General features: G+C 39.9%; 1 protein-coding gene across 4 annotated transcripts in view; it reads right to left on the minus strand.

Moving 5' to 3' along the window:
• Window positions 1-26,137, minus strand: part of tspan4a (tetraspanin 4a) — an 84,549-nt gene that overhangs the window by 24,783 nt on the left and 33,629 nt on the right. For 3 of the 4 annotated variants that reach the window (XM_037247745.1, XM_037247743.1, XM_037247746.1), the window contains one exon: window positions 9,875-10,066. The exons of the other annotated variant lie outside the window; for it this stretch is intronic. In XM_037247745.1, coding sequence (XP_037103640.1) covers window positions 9,875-10,066 — 192 coding nt within the window. The remainder of the gene's footprint in view (window positions 1-9,874; window positions 10,067-26,137) is intronic. 4 annotated transcript variants of the gene reach the window in all.

Raw genomic sequence — 26,137 nt, forward strand, 5'->3', positions numbered from 1 at the left:
CAATGTACACAATCATTGTGTGACAACGTAGAGCGAGTCTTCTTTCTGTCACCCCCCCACCCCCACGCTGATTAGAAGAAGACAAGCTTTGCATGAGGAAAATGTCTCAGATGTGTATTGTGTTCCTCCCAGTCTATTGTCGTCACACAAAAATGATGAATCTCAACACGCTATGATGGATCCAACTGGGCCATTTTTGGCAACGCTAATCACAGTGGAGTAGAGAATTGATGTTCTAACAATGGAAACCATACTGTACAATGTAAAATTGTCTCGCTTTGTGGAAATGGGGGTTGCTGTGTGCAAATGCCAAAGATGTCCATGGCAACAACACTGATGGATGAGAAATTGACTGGTCGACACACTGATTGCAGCCCACACTGTGCACAATGTAAGGCCCTATGAATAAAAGATGTGTTTTTTCTAAGACTGTATTTACCATTTTTCTAAATTGATATAGTTGGCAAAAAGAAAAAATCATTTCTGAGTATCCAGGTGTTTATTTGGGAATGAAAATATGCTCCCCTGTGACGTGGGCATATTAAGACTGGCGTAAATGAAATCTTGCAAAATATTTGCTTGAGTGAAATTTTATTGATCCCTACAGAATAGATTTACCTGAAAAACAGTCAATTACATGAGGACAAACTATTGTTTGACTTTTCTGTCTGAACACTGAACATGAGAGCTTACACCCTCGCATCTTCTGATGATTGCCTTAGATAAAAGGAACAATTACACAAAAAGAAATCTTTTTACCATGTCTGTCTCTAGCTACCCTTTTGAAAAACAAACATCATACTCCCCTGTGTTTCTGTGGATATTTCACTCATTAATTTGGTCTTTATAAGAAACGTAACTCATCCTTAGACCACGGGTCCTTGCCCCAGTAAGTGGGATGATTTGATAGCAGCCCACTGTTATTGCTGTATATATCACAAGATGGCTATCAAATTACTGGTTGTACCTCAAGGTATCGTAAACTGCCGGTTACTCATATCAAACTGGATTAGATTGCTGAAATTAACTGAAAATTACCAAAATCCATTTTGGATCTCGGTAGAAAGGGTATAATAAAATGAAAAACAGTCTGCCAATTTAGCCATTTGCATGGGAATTGAATAATTGTTTCCATTTTGAAATCTTAATAAATGTCAACAAGAAATGCAACTTTCGACCCAGTAATGTGTGGGATAAAACTGCATTATTTATTTGACCATAAAGTGTGAACTGCAAACTAAGTTCATTTTATGTTTCTGTGTTTTCAACGATTACAAAGCATTTCCCCCAGCCCAGAATTAAATATGGTACGATCATTTAACATGTTGTACCAAATGCTTATGGCTTTTTTTAGTGAGTTAACCTTGTTGTCTATGTTGACAAATTTATGTTCCACCAGTGTGGCATCAAGGGGACTTATTATGGAAAATTTCATTTTTAATATGCTGTACTTTTTAACTTTTTAATATTCTGTACACAAATAGTTGTTTCTGTGGCGTGCTTGCTCACAGAGTAAGTATGAAATAAACCACCAAATAAACTCTTCTGTTATTTTGCCCATTTTTGGAAATGTGAGTAAGCCAGTCTTCACTTCCACCCTAATTAATATAATAGCCAATGCCAAAACAAGTTTTTGTGACAATGATTTATTATCTTGGCTGACCAAATGAATCACTATGTGAAACCATGCCAAAGCCGAAAGAGCTGCAGTGATGGTACAGATTAACATTAACTAACAGTGTTACCAACATTAGCGCTGATAAATTAAAGTCATAATATATTTGTGTTTGACGATGTCATGTGCCACGTGTGTTTGACGATGTCATGTGCCACACCACTACAATAACTGACAAATTTATTTCTGGGCCTTGCTGATGAAATGTATGCACAGATTATCCGTTAATGCTGTCAGTGTTGCCAGTGCAGGGGCGGCTTGTCCAAGTGCCACATACACACGACTTCAATCGCATCCATGGAATACTCTGCGGGCTCTGCTTTGACGAGCAGAAGCAGGCATCCCGGTGCACCATGAACACAAGAGGAAAAAGCCCAAAAATATTAAATCCATTCAATTATCAATCCAACGGAAGCCGGGCTCATAATTGGCCCAACAATATTAAGGTGGGATGTAGGCTGGCGCAATGCATGAGACTGATCCACCCCTAAAATAATGTGGTAAATGCTCAGAATTATTAATTCATGGGCTATTTTGATGATGGCACAGACATGTTATTAAAGTGTTTTGAATTATAAAAAAAAAAAAATTGGACTCCTTTTAAGGCTCAGTGTTGTCAAAGTAGAAAAGAAAACAGCCTTGTTTTCACACCACATCACTTTGAGCTCAACCTTGAACTCTGTGCTCTATTATATATGAAACTCAAATGGGCTTTTAGTTGTTTGACATTCCTAAAATTGGCAACAAGAAAATGCACATAAACCCAATTGAGGTACTGCCTACTGCAGTTTACAATGATCGTGAAGTCTCAAAGAAATACAATACAGTAGAATCTTGCTGTTTGAGAGCATTGTTTCTCTAATGAAGGATCATTACAGAAGAGCAACGTGACAACGACGAGACGATGACGAGAGGGAACTTGGCATGCTTAATGGCGAACTTGCCCAACTACAAAATAGAACCCGCAATTGAGTCTGCACTTTTTAACCCGAAGCGCTTTATGGTGTGGAAAATATGGGATTTCATTAAAAGATGCCTACTCTTAGAGCTGTTTTGTTGTTGTAGGTCAAAGTTCGCAAATCGGTGCCTCAAAGCAACTTGAGCTGTGCCATTAACAATGTTATTTCAACCCAAAATGAATTTATTTGCTGGGCATCGACTTTGAAAGGCAACATCGGGGTAGGAAATTAATTTTGCAAAGGGGCCACATGAGAAACTGGAACGCTTGCCGAGGGCCAACTTTGTCTATATTATTTTTTAATGAGTTTAAAAAGTCTCTATTCAATAAATTGCTATGTGATTAGGTACAGTATGTAATAAAATAAGGAAATAATGAAGACAATTATAAGCAGACGTTAAAACTGACTCTACAAACTTAGAAAATTAGAACATCAATTTTGTGCATCTAACGCCATTTTATATCAACCGTTCTTAGTCAAGTCAGGTCTCCAAAATATATCGATTAGCATGAAGCATAATATCATCGACAGCAATGCACAATGATTATAATAACCCAATTTATACAATATCAAAAACTCAGGCCAACTCTTCTTGGGCTATACTATGTGGTATACTATAAGATACTACAGGATTCCAGATACAGATAAATTAAGTGCAGTGAACCCCCTGTTGATTCACAAATAACCAATTACAAACTTAATTGCTAACAAACATTTTTTGTAGAATCTAATAAGTATTTGCTGGGGAAAAAAAATCACCTATTCACACCTATCCATGTATTTTTGTGTTCTTTTTGTAATGCCGGAAGATACCACCCTAAACGCTCTTCTTCCTTCGAAGGCGCGAAGGAGTAGCTAGTGTTGGCAACAAGCTGACAGCTGGCTGGCTTGATAGCGAACAGCAACCATATGGAAGGTCCCAGATGAAGTCTGACAGACAGTCGAGGTTCCTTGCCTCCTTGTTTCAAGTGTCATCCAATACAGTGTGCATTCCTTAAGATTGATGTAGGACCAAATTCCATCACAGACACGCCGCAGCTCTTTCATGCCCTTTTTAACTGGCTTTCATATTGACAGTTTGAATTTAGTGGTGTGAAAACATTCCTTCATATCACATATATAAAATTGAATTCCTGTTGGTTACTATATCCCCTAGGGAAATAAATCCATCCACCTATAATATTATGAAAATCTGCAGTTGAATGAGATCTACAAATAATACAAGGGCTGCATCAAAAGTTCCGCCTTTGCAAAAATAACAGCCCTCAGTTTTGTGTGACATTTAACATTAAGGTATTCATTGAACAATATGTCTATTATGATAATAGTTTGGAGTGGTGTCCAAACTGCGTTGCATCACAGGGAGAGCTGTGGTTAACAAATGTGTATTAGTGAGGCATGATGATTCAGAGCAATGTACACTATAAACTACACCCAAATAAATATTTTTTTTATGATGAAAACTGATATATTTTAAATTGGTATTGGATCTCGTTAGATTAGATGCATTATTGACTGCTTGACTTGCAATCAGTTCCTACTCAGTGACAGAGTGAATGTCAGTGTTAATGCTGCAAGTCCCTGCAACCCTAAACAGCAGATAAAAAATGGATGGATGGATGGATGGATGGATGGATGGATGGATGGATGGATGGATGGATGGATGGATGGATGGATGGACGGATGGATGGACGGACGGGCGGATGGACGGACGGGCGGACGGATGGATATGGATGTATATAAATACCATAGATTACAGTAGAGAGGGTCATAACGTATCCCCACGCAAAACAAAATCCATCCATCCATTAACTGTACCGCTGGTCCCCACGGGGGCGCGGGCGTGCTGGAGCCTATCCAAGCTGTCATAGGGCAGTAGGCGGGGGACACCTTGAACTGGTTGCCAGCCAATCGCAGAGCACACAGAGACGAACAACTATCCGCACTCGCACCTACACCTATGGGCAATTTGGATTGCTCAATCGGCCTATGTGGGAGGAAACCGGAGTGCCCGGAGAAAACCCACGCAGGCACGGGGAGAACATGCAAACTCAATAGTGAAATTGGACCCGCACCCTCCGAACTGTGAGGCGGCGTGCTAACCAGTGGTCCACTGTGCCACCGATTTTCTCATGAGCTTTTGTATGCCTCAAGGGAAATAAGATTCATTTAGGTCAAGTTTTATGCAACAAGGTCATAGCTAAATATACCTCGTCAACAGATTTGAAAAAAAAGGGTGTTTTGCTTTAGTTTGAACCCAAGGACAAATCTGCTTAACTTTTTAGCAAAACATGTCACTCCAAACCAGGAAATACTGATCGCCACACATTTTTCAATTTTAGAGCTGCTCATGAATTACCGTTGAATTAATCGAGTCATCTGTGAATTACTTACTCTTTTAATTAATGAATCTGAAAAAAAAACTTCCAAACTTCCATCCCTTCATTACTGTATACAAAAACAGGACAAGGTTTCAAATTGACTGCAGAAAATGCACAAACTTGATTCAGTTACTGTCACGACTCGTCCCCGGTTGTGTCTTTATGTTACCATGGTTTCTGTTCGCGTTGCCCCTCCCCTCCTGTGTTACCTCAATCAATGTAACCACAGTCACCTGCCTCTTGTTACCTGTTTTGTATTTAAGTCCTGTCTGCCCCTCACTCCTGTCAAATCATTGATGTCTCCTGTCTCACGTCGCTGTCGGTCAGTTCTGTTTCAGTTCTCCAGTCTGTCGGTCAGTCCAGTTATTATGTTGTTGGTTGTGTTAGGCCGTTATGTTGGTTTGTCCGTCTGTTCCCCTTCATACTCCATTCCAACTCCCTTTTTGCTCAATAAACCCTGGTCCAAGCTGCATTTGGTTGCCCTGCTCCATTCCGATAGGTGACAGTTACTGGTTTGGTCTGTAACGTGCTGAGCTCCACTGCACACAGGCTGGTCTCCAGTTGGCTGCAGGTGATTGTTTTTTGTGATCGCAATGAAAGGCATTGATCAACATATGCCGAACACGGAAATTGTTCCATCACAAATAGTGGCTGTTCGATGGGAGCACCACTTTGTAGCCTACGACAGAAATAATGATTGATTCTTAAAAACCGAGAGGGAAAACCAGGCCACTGGTTGAAAAGAGACAAGCGTTGCGATTCTAAAAGGCAATAATACCATTCCAATGTTTTACTTTGATTTATATTGCAGAACTGCTTAAAAAATGTATTACATTTTCTTTTCATCATTGAAATGATTCTGAACATAATCACTACTTGATTAGGACCTTTCACCATTGAGCAATTACTTTTAAGTCGACACAGTGACCTTAAGCAGATTTGTGAGTTTGAATTTATGACTGCTATTAATAATCAATTATTGTAGCTTTTGAGCTGCACAACTAAAATGCTGATTTACTAAACTGTAGAGCAACAACGCTAATGTTGAAAGCTTTAAATGAGTTCCTTTCCAACCACCAAAGCCAACAAGCATTTGTCGCATCGACAGTGGGTGTCCCTCATCAACCATCTCCATGCTAATTACCCTAATATGTATGGTGAACGAGAAGGGAAGTGTCATTCCCGAGAAGTGCTCTGCCACTCATTAAAGCTAACGCATAACTTGTTTGCTCTCATTATATTGACAACAGAGAAATTGCTCTGGCCACTGGTAGAGCAAATGTCATGAATCACACTCAATCTTAATCCCATACTGTTTATAATTGTTTATTCCTGCTGTCCCGTTTTTTATAAATCATTCTCTGCCTTCCCCACACCAACTCAGCCCTACAGAACAACTATATATTGAAAATGTTTTTTAGGTTTGTTCTTCTTTGCACAAGGTGTTTTCCTTTTCTACACATTCACAGAGATGTGACTCTTATTTGTACCACTGTATGACAAGAAAAACACACAATGTGAAGCATTCTATTAAGGTGGCTGGCTATACTATAGAAAACATTAAAGCATCTTCAATAAATGCTGACAGATTTTTTTTTTTTGCTAATGGACTGTAAGCATGCACAATCACTGTCATATAGTGGTTCAGTCAAGCTGAGAAGTTCCTGTATGAACAGGACATGCTTCATGTCCTTTCCAAACTCTTCACTGGAGTCTTTGGATACCAAATTGAATAACAAAACAAAATGGCCATATTTTGGTTTTCCAAAAGTGGACATTAGGAAGGGGTGACGTTTGAAAGTGCCATCAATCTTCTTCTGCTTATCCGGGGTCGGGTCGTGGGGGCAGCAGCTTTAGGAGGGACGCCCAGACTTCCCGCTCCCCACTCACTTTGTCCAGCTCATCCCGGGGAATCCCAAGGCGTTCCCAGGCCAGCCGAGAGACTTAGTCTCTCCAGCGTGTCCTGGGTCGACCAAGTCCATTTGTATTACTCATCATAAGGGGTTTTGTGAGCCGTGCTTTGTCTGGCCCCTCACCTAGGACCCTTTTGTCATGGGTGACCCTGCCAGATTTTTAACAAGGGCAATTCCAACCAAACGATGTTGGCTGGCAGAGGCCACTCACCAATATTAACAAGTGAAGCCACTATTGGCTGGCTTGTGTGCTTCCATACCATCAGTCAAGTTAGAGCTCAGTATGTAGCCTACTGAAAGGTGAAAAATTTTCTAAAATAATCCAAACAGTCCAGTTTAATTCTCTGAGAATATAATGACCCCAATCAACAAAAATATTCGCAGGCATTCAGACTGAGGTGATAAAATCCTTGTGGCTTTTTAGGTTAAAAAAGATTACACCTGGTCACCCTACTAACAAGGTTTTGCAATTTTATCAATGAGACCAAAAAAACATGGCAGTTTAATGTAGTTAATGTTGCGGCAAGACTTCCCATATTTGGTGGATGCTTTGAAATGAGCAATTTGTCATTTCTGTTGCTGTGGGGATTTCTGTAGCCCGAGTCTTGATTTCTGTCTCATCTCTTACTATTTTCTCATGAGAACACATTTATCACTGACCTGTTCACTGGGTTGGTAATTAGATTTTTTTCATCAGTTTGTTACCTGGAGGGTAACAAGCTCACTGTATTTTGAATACAAATCTGAACCCTTAACATCAGCTTGATTAAGTAATCTGTTGTTTCGTTGCACATTAAAGCTGTTTACCGTTGCACTGCATTAGTGGAATTCAATCACTTTGCAAGGTTGACTAAAATGGAGGCGAGCCAATGACTTGAAATGAAATTGTACATTCAGACTGCTGATTTACATTTAAATCCTTGAAAAGCATAGAAACCTCCTATTTTTGTCTTGTACGTGTCTGTTCTTGCGGTCAAAGGTTCCCACCATGTACTGTGTCTGAAAACACTGTCATGCAAAGGTACTAACACCCAAAAATTAAGCATAGCTGCATTGAATTTTATCCGATGCACAAATTAGTGATAACATTGTGATAAGTGTCACTTATGACTGCCTTGACTTACGGGTCAAATTTATTCCGTAAACCAGTAATCATACATAAAACATACGTAACATAAAACATGGATGGACATAAAGTGCAGTCAAAATATCAGGCGACCTATCATTAAAAGGATTGATTAGATTGTTGATCGCAACCTGAGGAATGTTAGTCCAATCCTCATCAATAACTGCAAAGTTGCAGAATGTTGGCAGGAACTGGAACACTCATATTGGCCCATCACAAACATGCTCAGCGGGGGACATGTCTGCTCAGTATGCTGGCCATGCAATGACTGGGATGGTTTCAGCTTCCAGGAATTGTGTCCAGATTTATATGACATGAGCATGCTGCTTCATAAGCTGATAGTTGTGGATGAATGCCACAGTGATGGGCCCCTGAATCTCATCACCGTATCTCTGCACATTTGAAATGCCATCAATAAAATGCCCCTGTGCTCAATGTCCATTACAAATGGCGCCCCATACTATCACCTAACCGCCACCCTGGAGCAGTTGGTCATATCAGCAAACCACTCAACCACACAATACATAATGTCAGCCATCTGCCATCTGACCTATATACAGTGAAAAAATTGATTCTTAAAAGAAACATCTCTCCAGACTGTCATAAGAAATCAAATGTAAGCAAGTGCTCACACATTTTAAGACCTTAATAAGGGAAACGGGCATGCAATTGAGCTTTCCTGAGATTTGATCTTTGGAGATAAAGATGCTGGACGCTCAGATGCTAAGACTCAATGGTGTGTCTTTTATTCACAATCACCTCACGTCGAAGCATGATAATAACATGTCGCAAAGAGCTGTACACAATTCCTGGTAGCTGAAAACATCCCAGTCCTTCCCATGGACAGAATACTCATCACTCATTGAGCATGTTTGGGATGCTCTGGATGAGAGTATATGATAGTGTTTCAGTTCCTCCAGTCTTAGAAAAGGCAGTGTTAGATTCTGCCTCTTTGGCACGGATAATTAAATAGACATGAGGCCATTGTATTGTTGAGATTGCTCTCTTGCGTATCTTTTTTATGTATGTAACTCTGTGAAACACATCTTGTTAAATCCAGTTGGGACCATCGGGTCACACATTGCCACATGGACTTGGCAAACCCGCTCCTGCAAGGGGGCTGCCAAGACAGCATTAGTGAGGTAAAGTACTTTGAAGAAATGGTTTTGAGTTTTACAAACTCGCAAGGACCCGTTTCAACTCTTCCTCTTGCCCAAACCTGGCTGAAATACGCTACAGCTTAAAGATCATAAACAGAATAAGAGTCTTTACATTTATATTAAATGGTGCTAAAACGGCATTTGGAACTTTAGTTAATATTGGCCTGCTATTAGTAGTTCTAGGATGGGAATTTGCATTTTATGACGGACCAGGTTCCTTGAGGGATTACGCTATGTTGTTGGAGTTATGTGGCTCTATCTATTGACTTTTTAGCGCTGATATTTGCCATATATATATATATATATATAGACTCTGAAGATCACGGGTATTGTCTTTTTCATACTTGTGTGAATGAATATATGCAGAGCAAAATGGCAGCATTTTTAAATTCACACAGCATCTTAGTGTCAAATTATGTGATAAAAGCTTTGTTCTATTTAGGTTGGATTATCCATCTGACACTTTTAATATAGATTTATCCAAGCACAAGGTCATTTTTCTGACAAGCATGCTGTCACCCAGAGAGCGGCCACTTTAGACTGAATGTGAGACCTTTTGAAACACGTCATGAGTGTTATGATCCATTGAATCGCCATCTCTTTGCAAAGCGTACCAATGTGTCAACTGTGCAGCAGGTGCCATGAGGACAAATAACTTACTGCAAGCAGAAGAGGACGGCTTTCTTTGACGGCCCCCACACAGCCAAGGCAACCAATCACCATAATGATGGTTCCCAGCGCGATGAGAAGGTTGGCTGCCGACAAGGAGGGAAGAGATGCCGACAGGGTGGCAAAGTTGCCCTGGGTCACTGAGAGCCAAACGCCAACCCCCAGTATGCCACATCCGCCCAGCTGTACAGGGACCACAAGAGACATGACACTGTCAGCAGAGCAACAAAGAGAAAAGTTCACAGCTGGTGGTTTGAAAAAAAGAATAATAACAGTGACAGGTTAACAAGGTGCATTGTCTGTGATGACCTTCATGAAAAGTCAAAAACAACGTTTCAATGAGCTGACTGTAGAAACAAATTGTCACAACACATCAAATACACACATGTCAACCTTCGGGCAAAATTTGAGCATTCCCCCCCACCCCATATACCACATGTGTCAAACTCAGATATGGCCCGCCACATCATTTTATGTGGCCTGCGAAGACAAATTGTGCATCAAATTCGTGTCATTACTAGAATTGCAAATTGTCTTCACTTTTAATAATATCTTTTTTTTTTAATATTTGACCAGTTTTTACTCATCTGATTTGAAAACAGGTTGTTTGTCAGTTTGTTTTGTAGCTTTTACTGTATATAATGAGGTGCTCATACATTTATTTGGGTTGACAGTCATAATGGCCCTCGGAAAGAAGCTATGACTACAATGCTGCCCGCGAAAAAAATGAGTTTGACACCCCTGCCATATACGATCAAAGTCAGCAAAAGATGAATCCAACCGATTAGCCTGGTGTGGGTTTGTGTGAATAGGGACAGTCAACAATCAGAACCTACAACCGTAAATGTTAAAACTGCTCCAATTTATGACCGTAAATCGTTGCGTGACTTCGGCCGAGATACGAACTCCTTGATTGAGATATGAAACCAGACTATAACCGATTCAGAAGCGATCTGATGCTCGCATTGTTGCCAGACAGTAATCATCAATCAATCATTTGGATGTATTAGAATAAAACATCACTTGCACTTCACTTCAGTCTTTCACCACAAAAAAAAGACTTTTGCAACCCAATTATAGTTACCAAATAAGTTAACAGTCAGCCTAGCATATTAGACTCAGAATCCCTTTGTCATTCAAATATATTGCTCAATCATATGGAAAAAAAACAGCAGCCCAAAAACATGGAGGTACAATTGTATTTATTATATTTGTTGATGTATTCTAGTACCTCTCTTGCATTTTTTTTATAATTTTCATCACTCTGTACTACTTGTGGTAGCATGCTGCTGCCACGCACAGACCGACATCTTAAGTGCATCACACACCATAGGCAGTAATGACCAGAGCAGAGTTGAGGGACTCGAATCATATGACTTGAACTCATACCAATTCGAGTTGCTGAATTTACGACTTTCGACTTACTTGGCAAACGATTCTGAAAGACTTGACTTTGACTTGATATCCATGATTTGACAAGTCATTGAGTTTGCAAATCGAAGGTAAGAGACCCAACATCTATGACGTTTACCTTCACCTGTCAGACCCAGGTAAGATGAGTAGCTCAGAAGATGACCCATCTATCCATCCATCCTTCAAATTTCTGTAGCGTTATCCCCATTAGGGTCATAAGGGAGCTGGAGCATATACTCGCTGACTTTGTGTGACAGGTCGGTTACACCCTGCATTGATTGCCATCCAGTTGCAGCAAGAGACCCATTAAAATCCAAAGTATGGACATTAGGTCAACATTCACTATGGAGGGGCTCTTAAGAAAGGCACAGAACTCTCAAACTGCTTGGCGCAAGAAGACGAGTGTGTATGAATGTAAAAGTAAATAAAGTTATTGTATTTCTTTTTTTATTTAATCAAGCACAATTGTAAAAAATCATGGCAATGGCAGAGAGAATATTCTCTTCATTACAAGGCATTGTTCCATCACAATGATTTTGAAGGCTCAAGGATAAACATAACGTTACTTTATATGATATACATATATATATCCACTTTATTCCTGTCCTGTGGGGACGAATGTGGGAGGAACTTATGGTAAGACTTCCAGTAAAATGGCTCCATTGGTTTTAATGAATTTCAATTCACGGAGTGGTGTATTTGAACGGTTTCAACATCCCCTTTTCTAAGCGATCATTAGCCCTCATTGCTTTGACAAATGTCTTGGATGCCTTGGGAGCTTGTTGAGCTACTACTAACAAGCAGAAGAAGTTGAATCAGCTGAGCAAGAGCATTCTTTATAATATAATAGTCACGTTTACTTGACTTTTGTTTTCCTCACGTTTACATTCAAACATGCTTTGGACCCTTCCGACTTTTCTGACGGGGTTTTGATTTCAGATTAAAGATGAATGAGTTTCCCATCAAAAATGTGACTAACGAGCAAATTGTTTTTAAAATTTAAAAGCAGTATGTGGACACTCCAGCTGCTCAGAGAGTAAATCACTTCTTGGAGCTGATTATCTTTCTAACCTCTATATATTTTTATTAGTCACACTATTTTGTAAGGGACACAGAAGATCTTGGGGGGAGCTGTGTGTTTTTGATGTGCATCACTTACGGGTTGTAAGATTTAGAAGGCTGTAAGATTTACAGAACTGAATTACTATTTCCCACTATTTCTTTTATTCATAGCTTTAATACATGTTGTTTTTTAATGAGTTCTTTCACTGGAAGTCGGGCAAGGTGAAAATTAAAGTAGCCGCTGTGGTTGATTTTACTCACAATCCGCCAAAGTTTGGAGATTTCAGCAGACAGCAAATTAAGGGTCTTGGGGTTAGTGTGACTCACAACAAAGGCTTATTACAGCACAGAGTGTGTTGTCTAATGAAGATTGGCTACCGAATGATGGGTGAAGGATGAAAGGGATTGATGGGACGAGATGACGGTGAACATTTCGAGGTCATGTGCTCATCAGAGAAGGTATAATAACATGGGTGGTACTCATATTCTGCAAACGTGCAGAGCATTTTTATTCAAGTAAAACAAATTCTCCATATCAAATGTACCACCATTTTTTTGCATTCACAAAGACTGTACTAAAAGTACATGAAGGTTACAGAGTAATTATTACATACGTACATCATGAGCGGTTCAGAAAATGGATGGATGGATGGATGGATGGATGGATGGATGGATGGATGGATGGATGGATGGATGGATGGATGGATGATGGATGGATGGATGGATGGATGGATGGATGGATGGATGGATGGATGGATGGATGGATGGATATGACGGGACAATGGAAAGAACACTGATTCATGGGTGAGTTTTTATAGAAAGATGTGACACTATTGCCAGCCCATCAAACCACGATGAGAGAGGAAAGCATTATCATTTCCCACAGAGTTCTCATCAATTTCTCTATTTTTGGTATCTCTTAAGGGCAACTCACATGCAGAGAAAGGCAAAGCAGAAGATATTCGACTCCCATAGCTTTTGCTTGTGTACTAGTTCATTGGCAATTTTTCTTTTGTTGTTAACAATGTCGCTGTCTTTTGACACTGTTCTGGCATCAAAAGACAGGTAAATGCTGGGCATTCAAGTGTCAAGGGGTTTAAATTCCTCTTTGTTTATTAGCGATTGTAATGATTCCTTGAATAAAAGGAGGGTGGAATATGTAATTGAGGATACGTTAAATAGGTCATAAACTGGCATTGACATTACGGAGAATAGAGGAGTCACGTGCTGATACATTGTGCATCGTTAACAATGCACATTCACCTTCATTTCAAGCAATCTAAATAAGCATCTAAACAGCCGTTTCCTTTGAATACAGTATTTACATGTACACGGGTTTGCGGTGTTCATGTGGATCCAGCCTTTTGAGTTGCATCCAAATGTTGTGCAGGATAGTGCCTGTAACATGGACATGAAAATTAGGCAACTTAATGCCTTTCATTATAGCAAAGCTTCATTCAAACAAGACAATGAAGCTAAATGGGAGAGCAACCACTCAATGTAAGAGCAATCACTGTGTGGTGTCAGCCCAAGATGCCATACCACAACCCATTGTCCAAATGTGTTCACTTAAGCGGCTTATTATGACACACAAATAAGCATTTCCCTCACAATGTTCTTGTTGAATTGTGTAAAGAATTATACTTCAGTCCAAATTACATAACATTTAACGGATTAGTGTAACAGTTATATCATTAAAAAGATTACAGACAATATGCTTCACTGTTTTTGACAAGAAAAATATGTACAGTCAATAAATGAAAGGGCACCAAAAATTCCCTACAAATTAATTTTGAACAAGGAATTTATATACAGGTTATATACCGCATTAGCTCACTGCTTTAAAAATCAACTTCACAAGATTCTGGAATGAATATCGGCCAGTAGCGTCTTTCGCAACTGTAGCCTTGATTTTTTCATAAGGTTGTGTTCATAAAACAACTTTTTTTGGTGATGATCCAAGTTCTTAAGTAGGTATTCAGCTGCAAAGGGCCTTGGAAAGATATAATATTCCAGATTTTTTAGAACAATTTAGAGCACGCACTGGTTTCACATAAGAATTGTTTTTCTGGACCAAGATGAGCAAATAAAAACAAATGATGAAAAATACAACTCACCTTTATGCTGATTGTAGTTATAACTAGTGGGATCCATGCACATGTTTTTTTCCCTTAAAGGAGTCAGCTATTTTTTTTTTCCTTTGTGTTCCATCTGTAAGCATCATAGTCAGGCTAAAAAAAATTAAGCATTTTTCTTGTAATGTTTTGTATGTGAAGATAGCTTTGCATATTTTGCAAGCGTCCATGCTCCCGTGTTATTTTTGGTTGAATATTTCCATGTGTTTGCAGCATATGTCGTACTGTGAAAAATCTTTTGACACAGTGTCATAAAGATGTTTGTTGTGATTTGAAAAATACAGCAAATCACACAGTTGTTGCCCACGCATAATACTTTTGGGACAAACCACTGCCCTTGTTCCTCATCAGCAGGATGCTGCAGTGGTTCCTCAATAACAATAATAATGGTAAAAATAATAATAAGAAGAATGTGAATATAATTATTTGTGATTGCCTGCCTGATTGGGATGTAAAAGTGTCATATTTTGTTGCTTTGCGTATAAAAGCACATTCATCATTTGTACCAATAAGCACTTAAGGGATGTCAAAGGGCCAGACAAATCAAGGCTACCACTTGCAGGCTTTCAAAGCCATCCTCATTATTTATCTGCCACCTGAACAACAACCCCGACTGACAAAAAGGCTTTCTGATCTAAACCCTTAGATAAAAAAAGAAATATATAACTAGAGTCTTTCTTTCAGCAAAATCATGGTGCTGTGGTTGTCTTCTCACAAATGTGATTTTATCACCCATTTTATTCTTGAAATGTAGATTATGGTGGCAGTCAATAAAAGTCACTTTGAGTACTGATCCGAAAAAAACCTTTGAGGCATTATGGCAATGAATAAAGTCCATGAGTACATCTGGAGCATTATATGGTGCTTACAATGTCACATGGACCCAACTAACCAATTCACTGGACAATGTACTTTTCCTGATGTCCTGATATATTTACCTCACTTCTTTTCTGAATAGGTCTGTGTCACCTGGTACAAGGTGAAAGTTGTTGTAGAAAGAATACAATAAATTCTAACAAAAGCTTGCATAACTTGATAAAATCATTGCTGAGTCCTCTCCAAGGATGTCTCCTCTGTCCACTCCATTTCTGCTTTCTACAAACAACTGGTCCTCAAGATATCCAGCTGTTAAGCTCCTGAAATTTGTGCATGAGAATACACACTCCTCGGCCTCATTGACAATGGTACAGGTTTGCATATCGAAAGGCGATAGGCCCATGCTGTGGTGCAAGTTGTGGACTTCAAGGGAAATCCTTCACAACACCTTCCCCTTTCCTAAATGCCCTGTGGCAACTGTTGAGCTTCCTGAAAAGTACAATCTCTCAGGACCTGAAGTGGGAGTTCAAAATCAAGAAAGTTACTACTACAATTGGCCTATAGCATAAACACTTTGCCATGTTTTATTTGCACATCTATGTTGTGTTATTATTACATAGCAGCATTCTTCAGTTTTTGATCAATATTACAGCACGACTGCATTTTCATTTCTTTTGTGTATCCATATTAAATGTAGATTTAGTTGTTGTTGTCGTTGTTTGTTCTTGTCCTATTACTAGTAACACTAACTATTGCCAATCAATTCCTTGTGTTATTAACACATTCAACCAACTACGCCACAAAATACAATTATTATTAAATTTCAGAGCTCAAAAAAAGAGTCTGTAATCACTACGTTGCTTATTGTTCCTTTTAAGTGAAAGGATGAAATGCTTCCTCTTGGCCAGACATCAGATATCAGAGATGATGATGATGACGCTCTACTCGCAGCTAATTCGTAAAACAATTTCCCAGTCAGGCTTGTTGTGGGTGAGCAGCTCCACGGCAATAACAAGGCGCTCCTCCGCAAACTTCTGGCTTGTAAGCTATCAATTTGTTTACCACAGAACTTGCCCTTGCAACGTTGTCATTCTGTGGTCTAATAGAAGCTGACAGTCGGACACCCACACTCAGACATAGAGTGCTACTTTAACTGCTTCGTATTTGTCCTTACAGCCCATCCACTTCAGTGTGTTTCAAACTGTAATGAGACTCGAGATTGGACTTTTTCATCACCGCCATCGCCTCGGCAAGCCGACCACACTGCTTTTACCTTGACATAAGTGGACAAATAAATATTTGTAAAAATGACAACATGACATATGGGCTCTGTTCACACTGCAGGCCTTAAAGCACACACCTGTTTGTGTGTTGTGAGCTCTGCACATTGAGTTATATGACATGTGCTATTTCACTAAAACACCAGCTGCAACAGCTCATTATAACAGGCCATCATATTGGCATTCTCCACATATCTCGGAGGGTCAGAGATCAACAGCACAAAATATGGCCAGTCAAAGGCAACTAAAGTTCCATTTTTAAACAGGATTCAGAGTATTGTCATTGACTGTGTAATTGTGGGCTGGAAATGCTATTTTCACAGCTGGAGAACAAAGCCAAGACGCCATTGAGATCACTTCTGAAGATCAAGTCATTCAGGTGCATTGTCATTATCACTTTATTGTGATGTAGTTATTCTCTCACGGTCACTGTCTCGTGAGCATTACCTGTAGCCCTCACAATTCACACACTCTATGTACGTTTAATATTCCCTGCACTATCAAATAGATTTTTTTTTTAAATGTGCCAATAACGAGAATTTTTGAAATACTCTTTCCTGAATTCTTTCACGAGCAAGCCTCACACCGAACTTTCCTTCACAGTATGGCTACCAAAAAGGTGAACTCATAGGGAAGGACACATATAATAGAAGTGCATAAAAGTAAGCAAAGGAAAGTAGCCTTGGTCTGATATGAGCAGTTCGAAAAGAAGATATGTCTAATATATAGGTAAAAAAATTATAATGGGCCATTTTTGCAGCATGAACATGCTGTCACTCGTACTCACGCTATATGATGTAGCATTTAATCTCATATGTTGCGCTCACTGAACCTTGGCCCGCAGGCCTGAGGTTCCCCATCTCAGGGAGCAATACTGGATTCTGACTGAAACACGTTAACTTCCTCATGACCATCCATCTCGAGCCTGCAAAGCCAGTAGACAGTCAACTGCATTGCCACTTATTGTTCATTTGTTTGCCAAGCCTCACCTAGGGGAAAATGACACACTTGACCTACTTTCAGTAATAAAATCCTAACAATGTCTGTTCATTCTGGAAATTTCTGTTCCTCCATTAACTGGAGAGAAACATATTAAAAGTCTCTTTACGTCGCCTTTCTTGTCGCCAGACAGATTTCATGGGTTGGGAGATGACAGCAGAAAGCTCCAACGAGTAATATTTCAATATAAAACGGCAGTCAGACTTTTGCCATGATCCCCTGACCTCCAATAAGCTTTTACATCTCAGTCCAATTCACTTTCTTGACACCGTGCAATGAATGCCGAAAGATCTCAAATGCCATCGGACTTTACAAGTGACTAAGGTTTTTTTTACTAAATCGCTAGGGTTTGAGCTTTGCGGGATTAAAAACAAAAGAAAAACAAACAGGATCAAGATGATCTTATAATCCTTAAATTTCCTCCTCCGTGTGAATTGAGTATTAACCTAGAAAGTCAAACTGCACAGCGAGTAGTTGACTCTCAAGGTGGTAGCTATTTAATGGATGTTACAATTTTCTTATCCGTCAAATTTAATCTCAGCCTGAAAAACATGAATGCAGCAATTACTAAATACACACAGGCCTGGATAATCATGCAGATGTGTGCTGGGGCTTTGACATTAATAAAGGAGAATATATACATACAAAGCATGATGTATATTAATGGTCTGTTAAATTATGTACATAGACTTTTTCCCCTTGAATTCTATGATGGGACTCATGCACATAGATAATTCATGAATGTAAATTACATACTGCACGTGTTCTGCTCAGAAGCAGGCTCAGATATGCTTCATAGTCATGAATATCTTTTAATCTAGCGAAAAGGTGCAGGTGGATTAATAAATATAGCTACCCTAGCCTCCACCAGATATCTGAATGTAGATCCATGGCATGGCAGTTCGCTCATCCTAGAACAGTGTTTGGCCTCGAAGCCAAATACTGGATATGGAGATCACAACACACAATTCCCAAAGAAGCTGGAGATATTCCCTTATGTACGACTTAAACAATTGCCATTACACAAGAGAGAAACTCATGTTAATGCTTTGCTAATGTAAATCTTGGACAGTAATGTTTTTCATGGCACGCCATGCGTGGTCAAGACTATTCCAGAATGCTAATCATTAAAAATGTGACATTAAAGTACACTTTTGAATCCAGTAAGTATTTTAATGCAGGTCGGCAGATTGTTGCAAATTGGAATGAAGGAATAAATCAGTGGCATCGGTGAAGAGATGATTTGGTGCTGATCTAAATTTGGACTTTTTGCACCGTAGCAGAGGTTCTAGTCGTGTGTGTGTGGGTGTGAGATATAGATATGGGTGCCAGTCAGTTGAAAAGTTGGCAGTGCTAAAGACTTGCTGCTCATCACAACAGCTAGAAGCCATAATACAATGCAGGTTAGACTCTGTGGGAAATCACCAGAGAAACACATGGTGTAAAAAAAAAAAAAAAAAGCAGCCTGCAGCAGACTTGAGGAGAAACTGTCAAGCCAATAGCTACGTGCTCACCTCCTGCTTTCCTCGGCATTCACTTTCACCACACTGCCATAATCTGCTTTATCATTTATATGTCTTGCTTTTTTATGCCCATCAGAACATAATTACTGGAACAGCAGCAGCCAGTGGAGAATCTGCATTTACATTTTAATGGTGTGTAAACAGGAGCGTGTCATGGAGCATTTAAACTGAAGGAGAAACCTCCCTTCTTGCTTAAAGTGGTTGTTGACTTCATATTCACATTTTAACCACTCAATATGCCCCTGAAACTATGTCTAACAAGGAGACAAGTCACTTGCGCTAAGAACCTGCAGAGCCCAAAAATATAGCCTTCCACATTCCACTATAAATTAACTAGTAAAGAATAGAAGGCCCATGGAAGATGGAAAGGGGAAAAGAGAGGGAAATAAGGGAAGGGGGGGGGGGGGGGGCTAAGACGCTGCAAAGGGTAATCAATAAATCTCTAATCTCACGAGTATGCTTCAGCTCTCTGTGCAGCTGGGAACACACACATATATAGACCTTGAAAGGCGCGCATGCACACACATGCATGCCTCCAGCTGCCTACAGGTCTGGTCTCATTATATCGACTGGGATTGGGTGGAGACTGATTTGTTGCCGCGGCGCCTGGTTTGTCAGACATGGTGACAGCAGTCCTCCACTTCCACCGCAAAGTCAGAGTGGAGGGACTAGCTTACAAACACATAATATGCTTTAGCTTATTTCCCTTATGTCAACTGTGGGAAAATGTCCATAAATCACACTGTAAACATTCTTAAGGTAGATACATATATGCACACACCTTGGCATCAACTCACGACAGAAGCACATTATTGATTTTATTATCTGAATACTGAGAGACCAGCATTCACATTATTTCTGTTTGCTTTTTCAGGTTAATACTATGAAGAATTCACATATGAATCAATCTGAAAGTAGTTATTGATTCATCGCTTCAAAACAAATTGATGCACTAGTAAATGCAAGCTCACATTTTCCTGATCAAAAATTACGTGGCAAATTTTCGAATATAAACTGGACTATCCCAATGACAAACGTGTTACTGGAAGAAGGAAACAAATATTAGTGTTACGGTAAAGAAGTCGATTGCTCCACCTTTCCTTTTTGTCTGCTATACGTATGATGACACCGCTTTTTTTCTGCTTTGCACCTGCCTTTTGGACTTTTTTAAAAATGCAGCCGTCACCCTTCACCTAAGGTTTCTCAAAACAAGCGTGTGCTAATTTAATCTACTTGCAGGGTTATCAAAATACGCAAAATGAATAGCGTGTCAAATTTGCATGTTTTGCAGACTACGCGCGGCTAGTAGATCAGCTTCTTCAACTATTTACATACTCAATCAAGTTTACACCTGTTCATCTGCAAGCCTTTGAGTAAATCTTCCCTTAAGTGTTCAGCAAAGTGCCCTTGAATTTCAATGTGGAATAATTAAATTGTAATCCAAATCTTCTACAGATTAGAAGAGCACCGATGGGAAGCACTTCAAGATACAGCTGGTGGTATAAACTGCTCTTGCGCAGTGATGTCTCGATTCGACCGTAGAGAGTAATTATCAAACCAAATGACAATTGACATTCACTCTAGCACAACAATCCCTATTTTTAACCATTTAAATCAACAGAATTCTAACAGTAAAGCATGGTGGTGGCAGTATGAGAAGAAGATTCTGAAGGAGAATGTCCGGCCATCAGTTTGTGTCCTCAAACTCAAACGCTCGTGGATCATGCACCAGGACAAAAATCCATCACACACCAGCACGTCCACCATAAAACGACATTTGTAGTCAAGTCAAAGTCCGGATTCAAATCCAATTGAGATGCTGTGGTGTGACCTTAACAACAGCAATATGTGCAAAAAAAAGTTGAAGCAATTCTGCAAAGAGTGGTCTGAAATCCCTCCACTACGGTGTGAAGGACTCTTCCCCAAATATCGAGAACGTTTGATTTCAGTTATTGTTGCCGAAGGCGGCACAACTCACTATTAGCTTCAGGGGGGCCATTACATTTTCACAGCGGGTCAGATAAGTTTGTACCCCCCCCCAATTTAGAAACTGCAATTTATAAATCCTTAGGATGTCTCACTGTGATATTGTTGGCTTGATGAAATGGGTGAGTTTTGCAGAACAATAAAAAAACTGGATTTTTCCGACAATGCTGTCTGTCATTCTACAAAGTATATATGAAACGTGCCTTAAGGGATATTTTTGATTTGTTGTTGGCCACATGTGGAGTCGAGGAGCATGAAGCATCACCTTGTCGTAGAGCCACGAGAGCTCGTAGTTTATGACCCACAGAGTTCTGATATAGAGAGCCTAAGTACGCGCTACAAAGCCATCACTGAGCAACAGGAAACCCGCTCTGATGCATTTTGCAGCACTGCAGGGGGAGTTGAACCTGAGACTCCAGCTTTTGTACCAGTGGCGGATGGTGCATTTTGGTCCTCCAGTTGGGACTAACGTGACTTCATTCACCACTCCCACAATACTGTCACAATCAAAGAAAGCATTCATACAACACAAAAAAGCAACATTATGCACGTATGCCAAGTAGGATTTGGGTTCACAATCAATATTTGTCTATTATCTATATACTTGTATCCACAATTCGACAAAACCCCAAAAATAAATACTGTCAGACTGTTCAGCGATAATTCCCTTCGATTATTTAATGTACGTATTGATGTGTGGAGATCACAAGAGATTCACAGATTTGCTATCAGAGTTGCTTTGAAAAAGAAAAAAAGCAGTCCTTTAACCAGATTCCATGAGTGACATGGCAACCCATGCAGGTGGCATTTGATTGGACAAAAGAAAATCCATCGAACATTACAAAATGAAGAGAAAACCAAACTTTTAAGTAGTAAAATTTGATCACTGTTTTAAGTGTTTAAGCCAGCAGAGAACGCTTTGCTGGCCCGGATGCTTTTTTTTTTTAACTAACTAGCATTTTATTTTAGCAATGCAACATTTCTATTACATGGCTACCTGTGACTTACCAGTTTTGTATCAAAAGGTTTTCGCTCTTAATATATAGCAGGATGTGACAACACTACATTAACGAGATGAAGTCTGCAGTATAAAGTGAGTTGAAAAAACATACTGTATGCACTGCAGGTTACCGACTATAAGACAGCAACACCAGGATAATATACTTGACATGTATCAACAGCACTTACTCGCGTATGTGCTGAGATGAAGAACTTGAAGGCATTTGTTGACTACGATATGCAATTTGTCTGTCTTGATCTGCCAGTTCTATTATTTTGTCTCTTCACTGCTCTGTGTAAATGACACATTACACACTGTTGCCTTTGGCAATGAACATGAGTATTGCACACGGGAAAAAGTGCCTATGTTTTCTGCGAATAACCTAATATTGGCTTCAGCTCAAGGCTCCATACAGGCAATGAAAGGTGCACGCAGAAAAAATAAATTCTCTTGAATTAAAACCTGGACAAAGCTGCGAATCGTATATGAAGCTCCTCGATGATGTGCACTCTTTGTGTTCTCTGCTGATAAAGATGTTGCATAGGGGGGGGAAAAAACACCTCAGCAGCATGCTGTCGAGAAAACAAATTTCTGACTGCATGAGATCAAACACATGGGGAGGGAAGTGAACAGGAGGGCTTAGTGAGAGAGCCTAATAGAAAACTCAGCGGACAGTGACCAATGAGACTTATACAGGGGAATGTCGTTGGCATAACAAATCAGAAGTGGAGGAGACAGAGAAGGAGACCAAGAAGAACCACTGTGGCATGACAAATTATGAGTGTCAAGGGGAGAAGATGGGGGTTAAAGGAGCAAAAAGGGGACAGAGCGGTAAGGCCAGTGTGAAAGAGGGAGAGCAAGAAGCATGACAAAAATAATCAGAGTGTCAAAAACATAAAGACATGGACGTAATAGTGACTAATGGCCATCAGGAGGCTGCTGTTATGCACATTACATTGCACACAAGAGAGTCAACTGTTGTTAGCCTTCAATATTTTGTTTTTTATTAAGTTTAGCTGTTTTTTTTATTTTGATTTTATATTCCAGTGTTTCTTCATGGGCGTCGTGATGGGCTACCAAAGATGCAGTGCTGACCCTGAGGGCGGACAGGACTTGGCCTTAGTTTTTTGCCTGTGTCGGCCCTGGGGCAGGTAATTCCATGTGCTGGCTATGAGCTGCTCGATATTTGATACAAACTGGCCTTCCATGATGCCATTTCTTCATTCCATTCCATGGATGAGCACTCATGTTTCAGCAGCCAAGTATTTAATTATCTTTTAAACAACTACATTGATACATGGTTGTTGGGCACTAGAGACTCAATTTTGATACAATTGATTGATTATTGCCATTTGTCTTTGCAGGACAGCTCTGGTTGCAATGCACATGTATCCATCCCCAGACTTGAAGGCATTGGTGCGGGGCTTTCACAAAGTGACTTAACCTGACAGTTCATCTATGTTTTTGTCTTATAAATTTGCAGTAAACGACACAAATGTTAGGACAGACATATGCACTAAAAACCCAACAGGCGGGTCCATTAGTATTAGGGTCTTTTACATTGCACAGCGCCAGCTTGCCTCTGTTCTACATCGCTCTACTCATTTAGACGCAGATGGCATTTCACTTGTAAATAGTGGAGCTGGAATGTGTGAGAATCACACCACATTCGGAATAAAACGCACAAATAGACGGGAACAATGATTGAAAATGGAAACCTTCCTTACTTTTCAACAAGCTACAGATTGGAGGGCAAATTCATTCAAGGGAAGACTAAGGGATCCAAGAAACAACACAATCAAAGTGTAAAGTGGAAAGTGTAACAATAAAATACTGTCATGTTCACACATGAGGCACGGCAGCAAGGTCAGCTAATGGAAGCATTTTTCTTGATTTTTGCTTTTCCATTTTATCCATAAAAGGCAACATCAAAGCACTGCTTCAAATAACCCGCACGGTATCAGATAGTTGGAAACCCACTTGTGCCTCATAGCACTTGGTTTTCCCAAAAGCAAAGAGGCAGTAGGGAGTAGTCCAATGTCAATAGGTACTATTAAGTGAAAAGAGGGGGCAATAAGTCCATTCAAAAAGCGAGACACCATGGTTAATGACAGTGACGCTATCCTTTTCACAGGACATTGTAGCATCAACATAATATTGACATTATTGTTTTCAATTTAACTAAATACTTTTTTTAATTCCATTTGACCTAGCCTCCTAGGGGTGAGTGTAGAGCATTTGTAGAAAATAGCACCTTGATTGAGCTGCTTTGTTAAGATCATTTGGTGCTATTACAATTCAATCTAATTAGAAGCTAGCATTTTTCCCACTCCGAGTGAGAAAATCTTTTTTTTCTGTGCTTGGCACAGTCAGTGCAGTTTGCTTATAAAGTCATTGTTGGGAAACACAAACTTGCTTGTTTAAGCTCAAACACTAAAGATCAGTAGTCTACAATATGGCCAAAAATGTCTCCACTTTTTCCAAACAAATGTGATAGTCCCAAACTCCCTCGTGTGCTTATTTCTTTCATGCCACAACTACATAAGAGCATTAATTGTCTTTCAGGTTGGTCTCTCATTCTCCCAGTTGACTTCTCTGACATTGTAATTTGTTGATTGTGTTGCTTTTCTTTTTTTTAACACATCACCTCTGTGTCTCTACCATCCTCCCTCTCCCTACTCCCTTGTCAAGACTCACAATCACATCCTCAATGTCATCTATCCTCCCTCCACTAAGCTCTCCGCCTTACGTATGAGTGGGGAAGTTCTCCCTTCTAAGTCTCCACACCACGTCTCTGCAGACCTGAAACCCCCACCGTCAGGCCAGAAATGTCATAATTTATAGCACACTTGGAATCAAGGTACTATAGTTAATCTTAACCCACCTAAAAAAATGTCACACCCTTTATAATTGATTTTCTGATAGTTCTGTTGCCAATTAACCTTTATAGAATTACTCAAACTGTGATTTGACCTGTCCTTTACTACGCTGACATCGGAAATGGAAAGCAGTCTTGTGGAAATGGTTAAATGTATTTCTGACCTGACGATGGAGAATTGCAGTCAGTACAGATCTAAGTAGTAGGGGACTACCAGAGTCTCTTGCAATCCTTGAGCAACAACAAGACCTGCAACCACTTCTTCATCATCACTACCATGTCAAACAGCTTCCTCAATGCGGGCAATCCTCTCAGTTGCTGTGTGGTTAAGGGGGTGGACGAAAACATAAAGCAGGCTCAACCAAACCAATCTTGCTGTTAGAAGTGGGTATTGACAACAAAAAGGAGGATTCCATACTATTTTCTGCTCACCCACCACCTGGTCTGAAGCACCAATGCAAAATGAAGGTTGTGCACTGAATATTTCAAAATGCCTGTGCAGAAAATACAGGGAAGTGGACCAGAAAACAAGGGGATAAAACCTGGTTGCTATGAACTGTGCTTTAGAGAAATGAAATGGCTTTGGAATCAAAATTGTACATGGGAAGAACGAGTGCGTAGATCAAACAAAGCCACCGTCAAGACGGGGGGGCGTGTGTGCTTGGGCTACAATCAATATGTGCCGTTACTCCCTGGAATTCAGGTGCAGCCGATGTTTATTTTATGTCTACTTTGAGCATGAATGTATTTCTACAGTCTTCCTGGCAGAACAGCCTGTGACAATGACGATGTAATTTTATTCTGAGAAGATATCCAAGAAACTGTGACATGGATTATAGATTTGTAAGCAAATGCCTGTGGAAAAAGATCCTTCTAATAAGAACTGGTTCAAGAAAAAGACAGGAGAAAAGGAGTCTGAGCTCTGAGTAATTAGAACATCCAGCTCAACGAACAATCAGTCCATCAGTTTGACATTAAGTGGTGTGTAAAGAGGTTGTAAGACTTGCCTCACATTCTCGTGCTACATATACCTTCAAAGGCCAACACTTACAGTTCATCCAGTATTGATGCTTTCGCACACACCCACCAATAAGAAGCTGCATAAGGCTTTAGTACTTGGTGAGTACTGCTTCAATACGAGAGACAATGGGGAACAAGATGA

The sequence above is a fragment of the Syngnathus acus genome, chromosome 3, assembly GCF_901709675.1.
Source record: "Syngnathus acus chromosome 3, fSynAcu1.2, whole genome shotgun sequence".
Classification (NCBI taxonomy): Eukaryota; Metazoa; Chordata; class Actinopteri; order Syngnathiformes; family Syngnathidae; genus Syngnathus; species Syngnathus acus.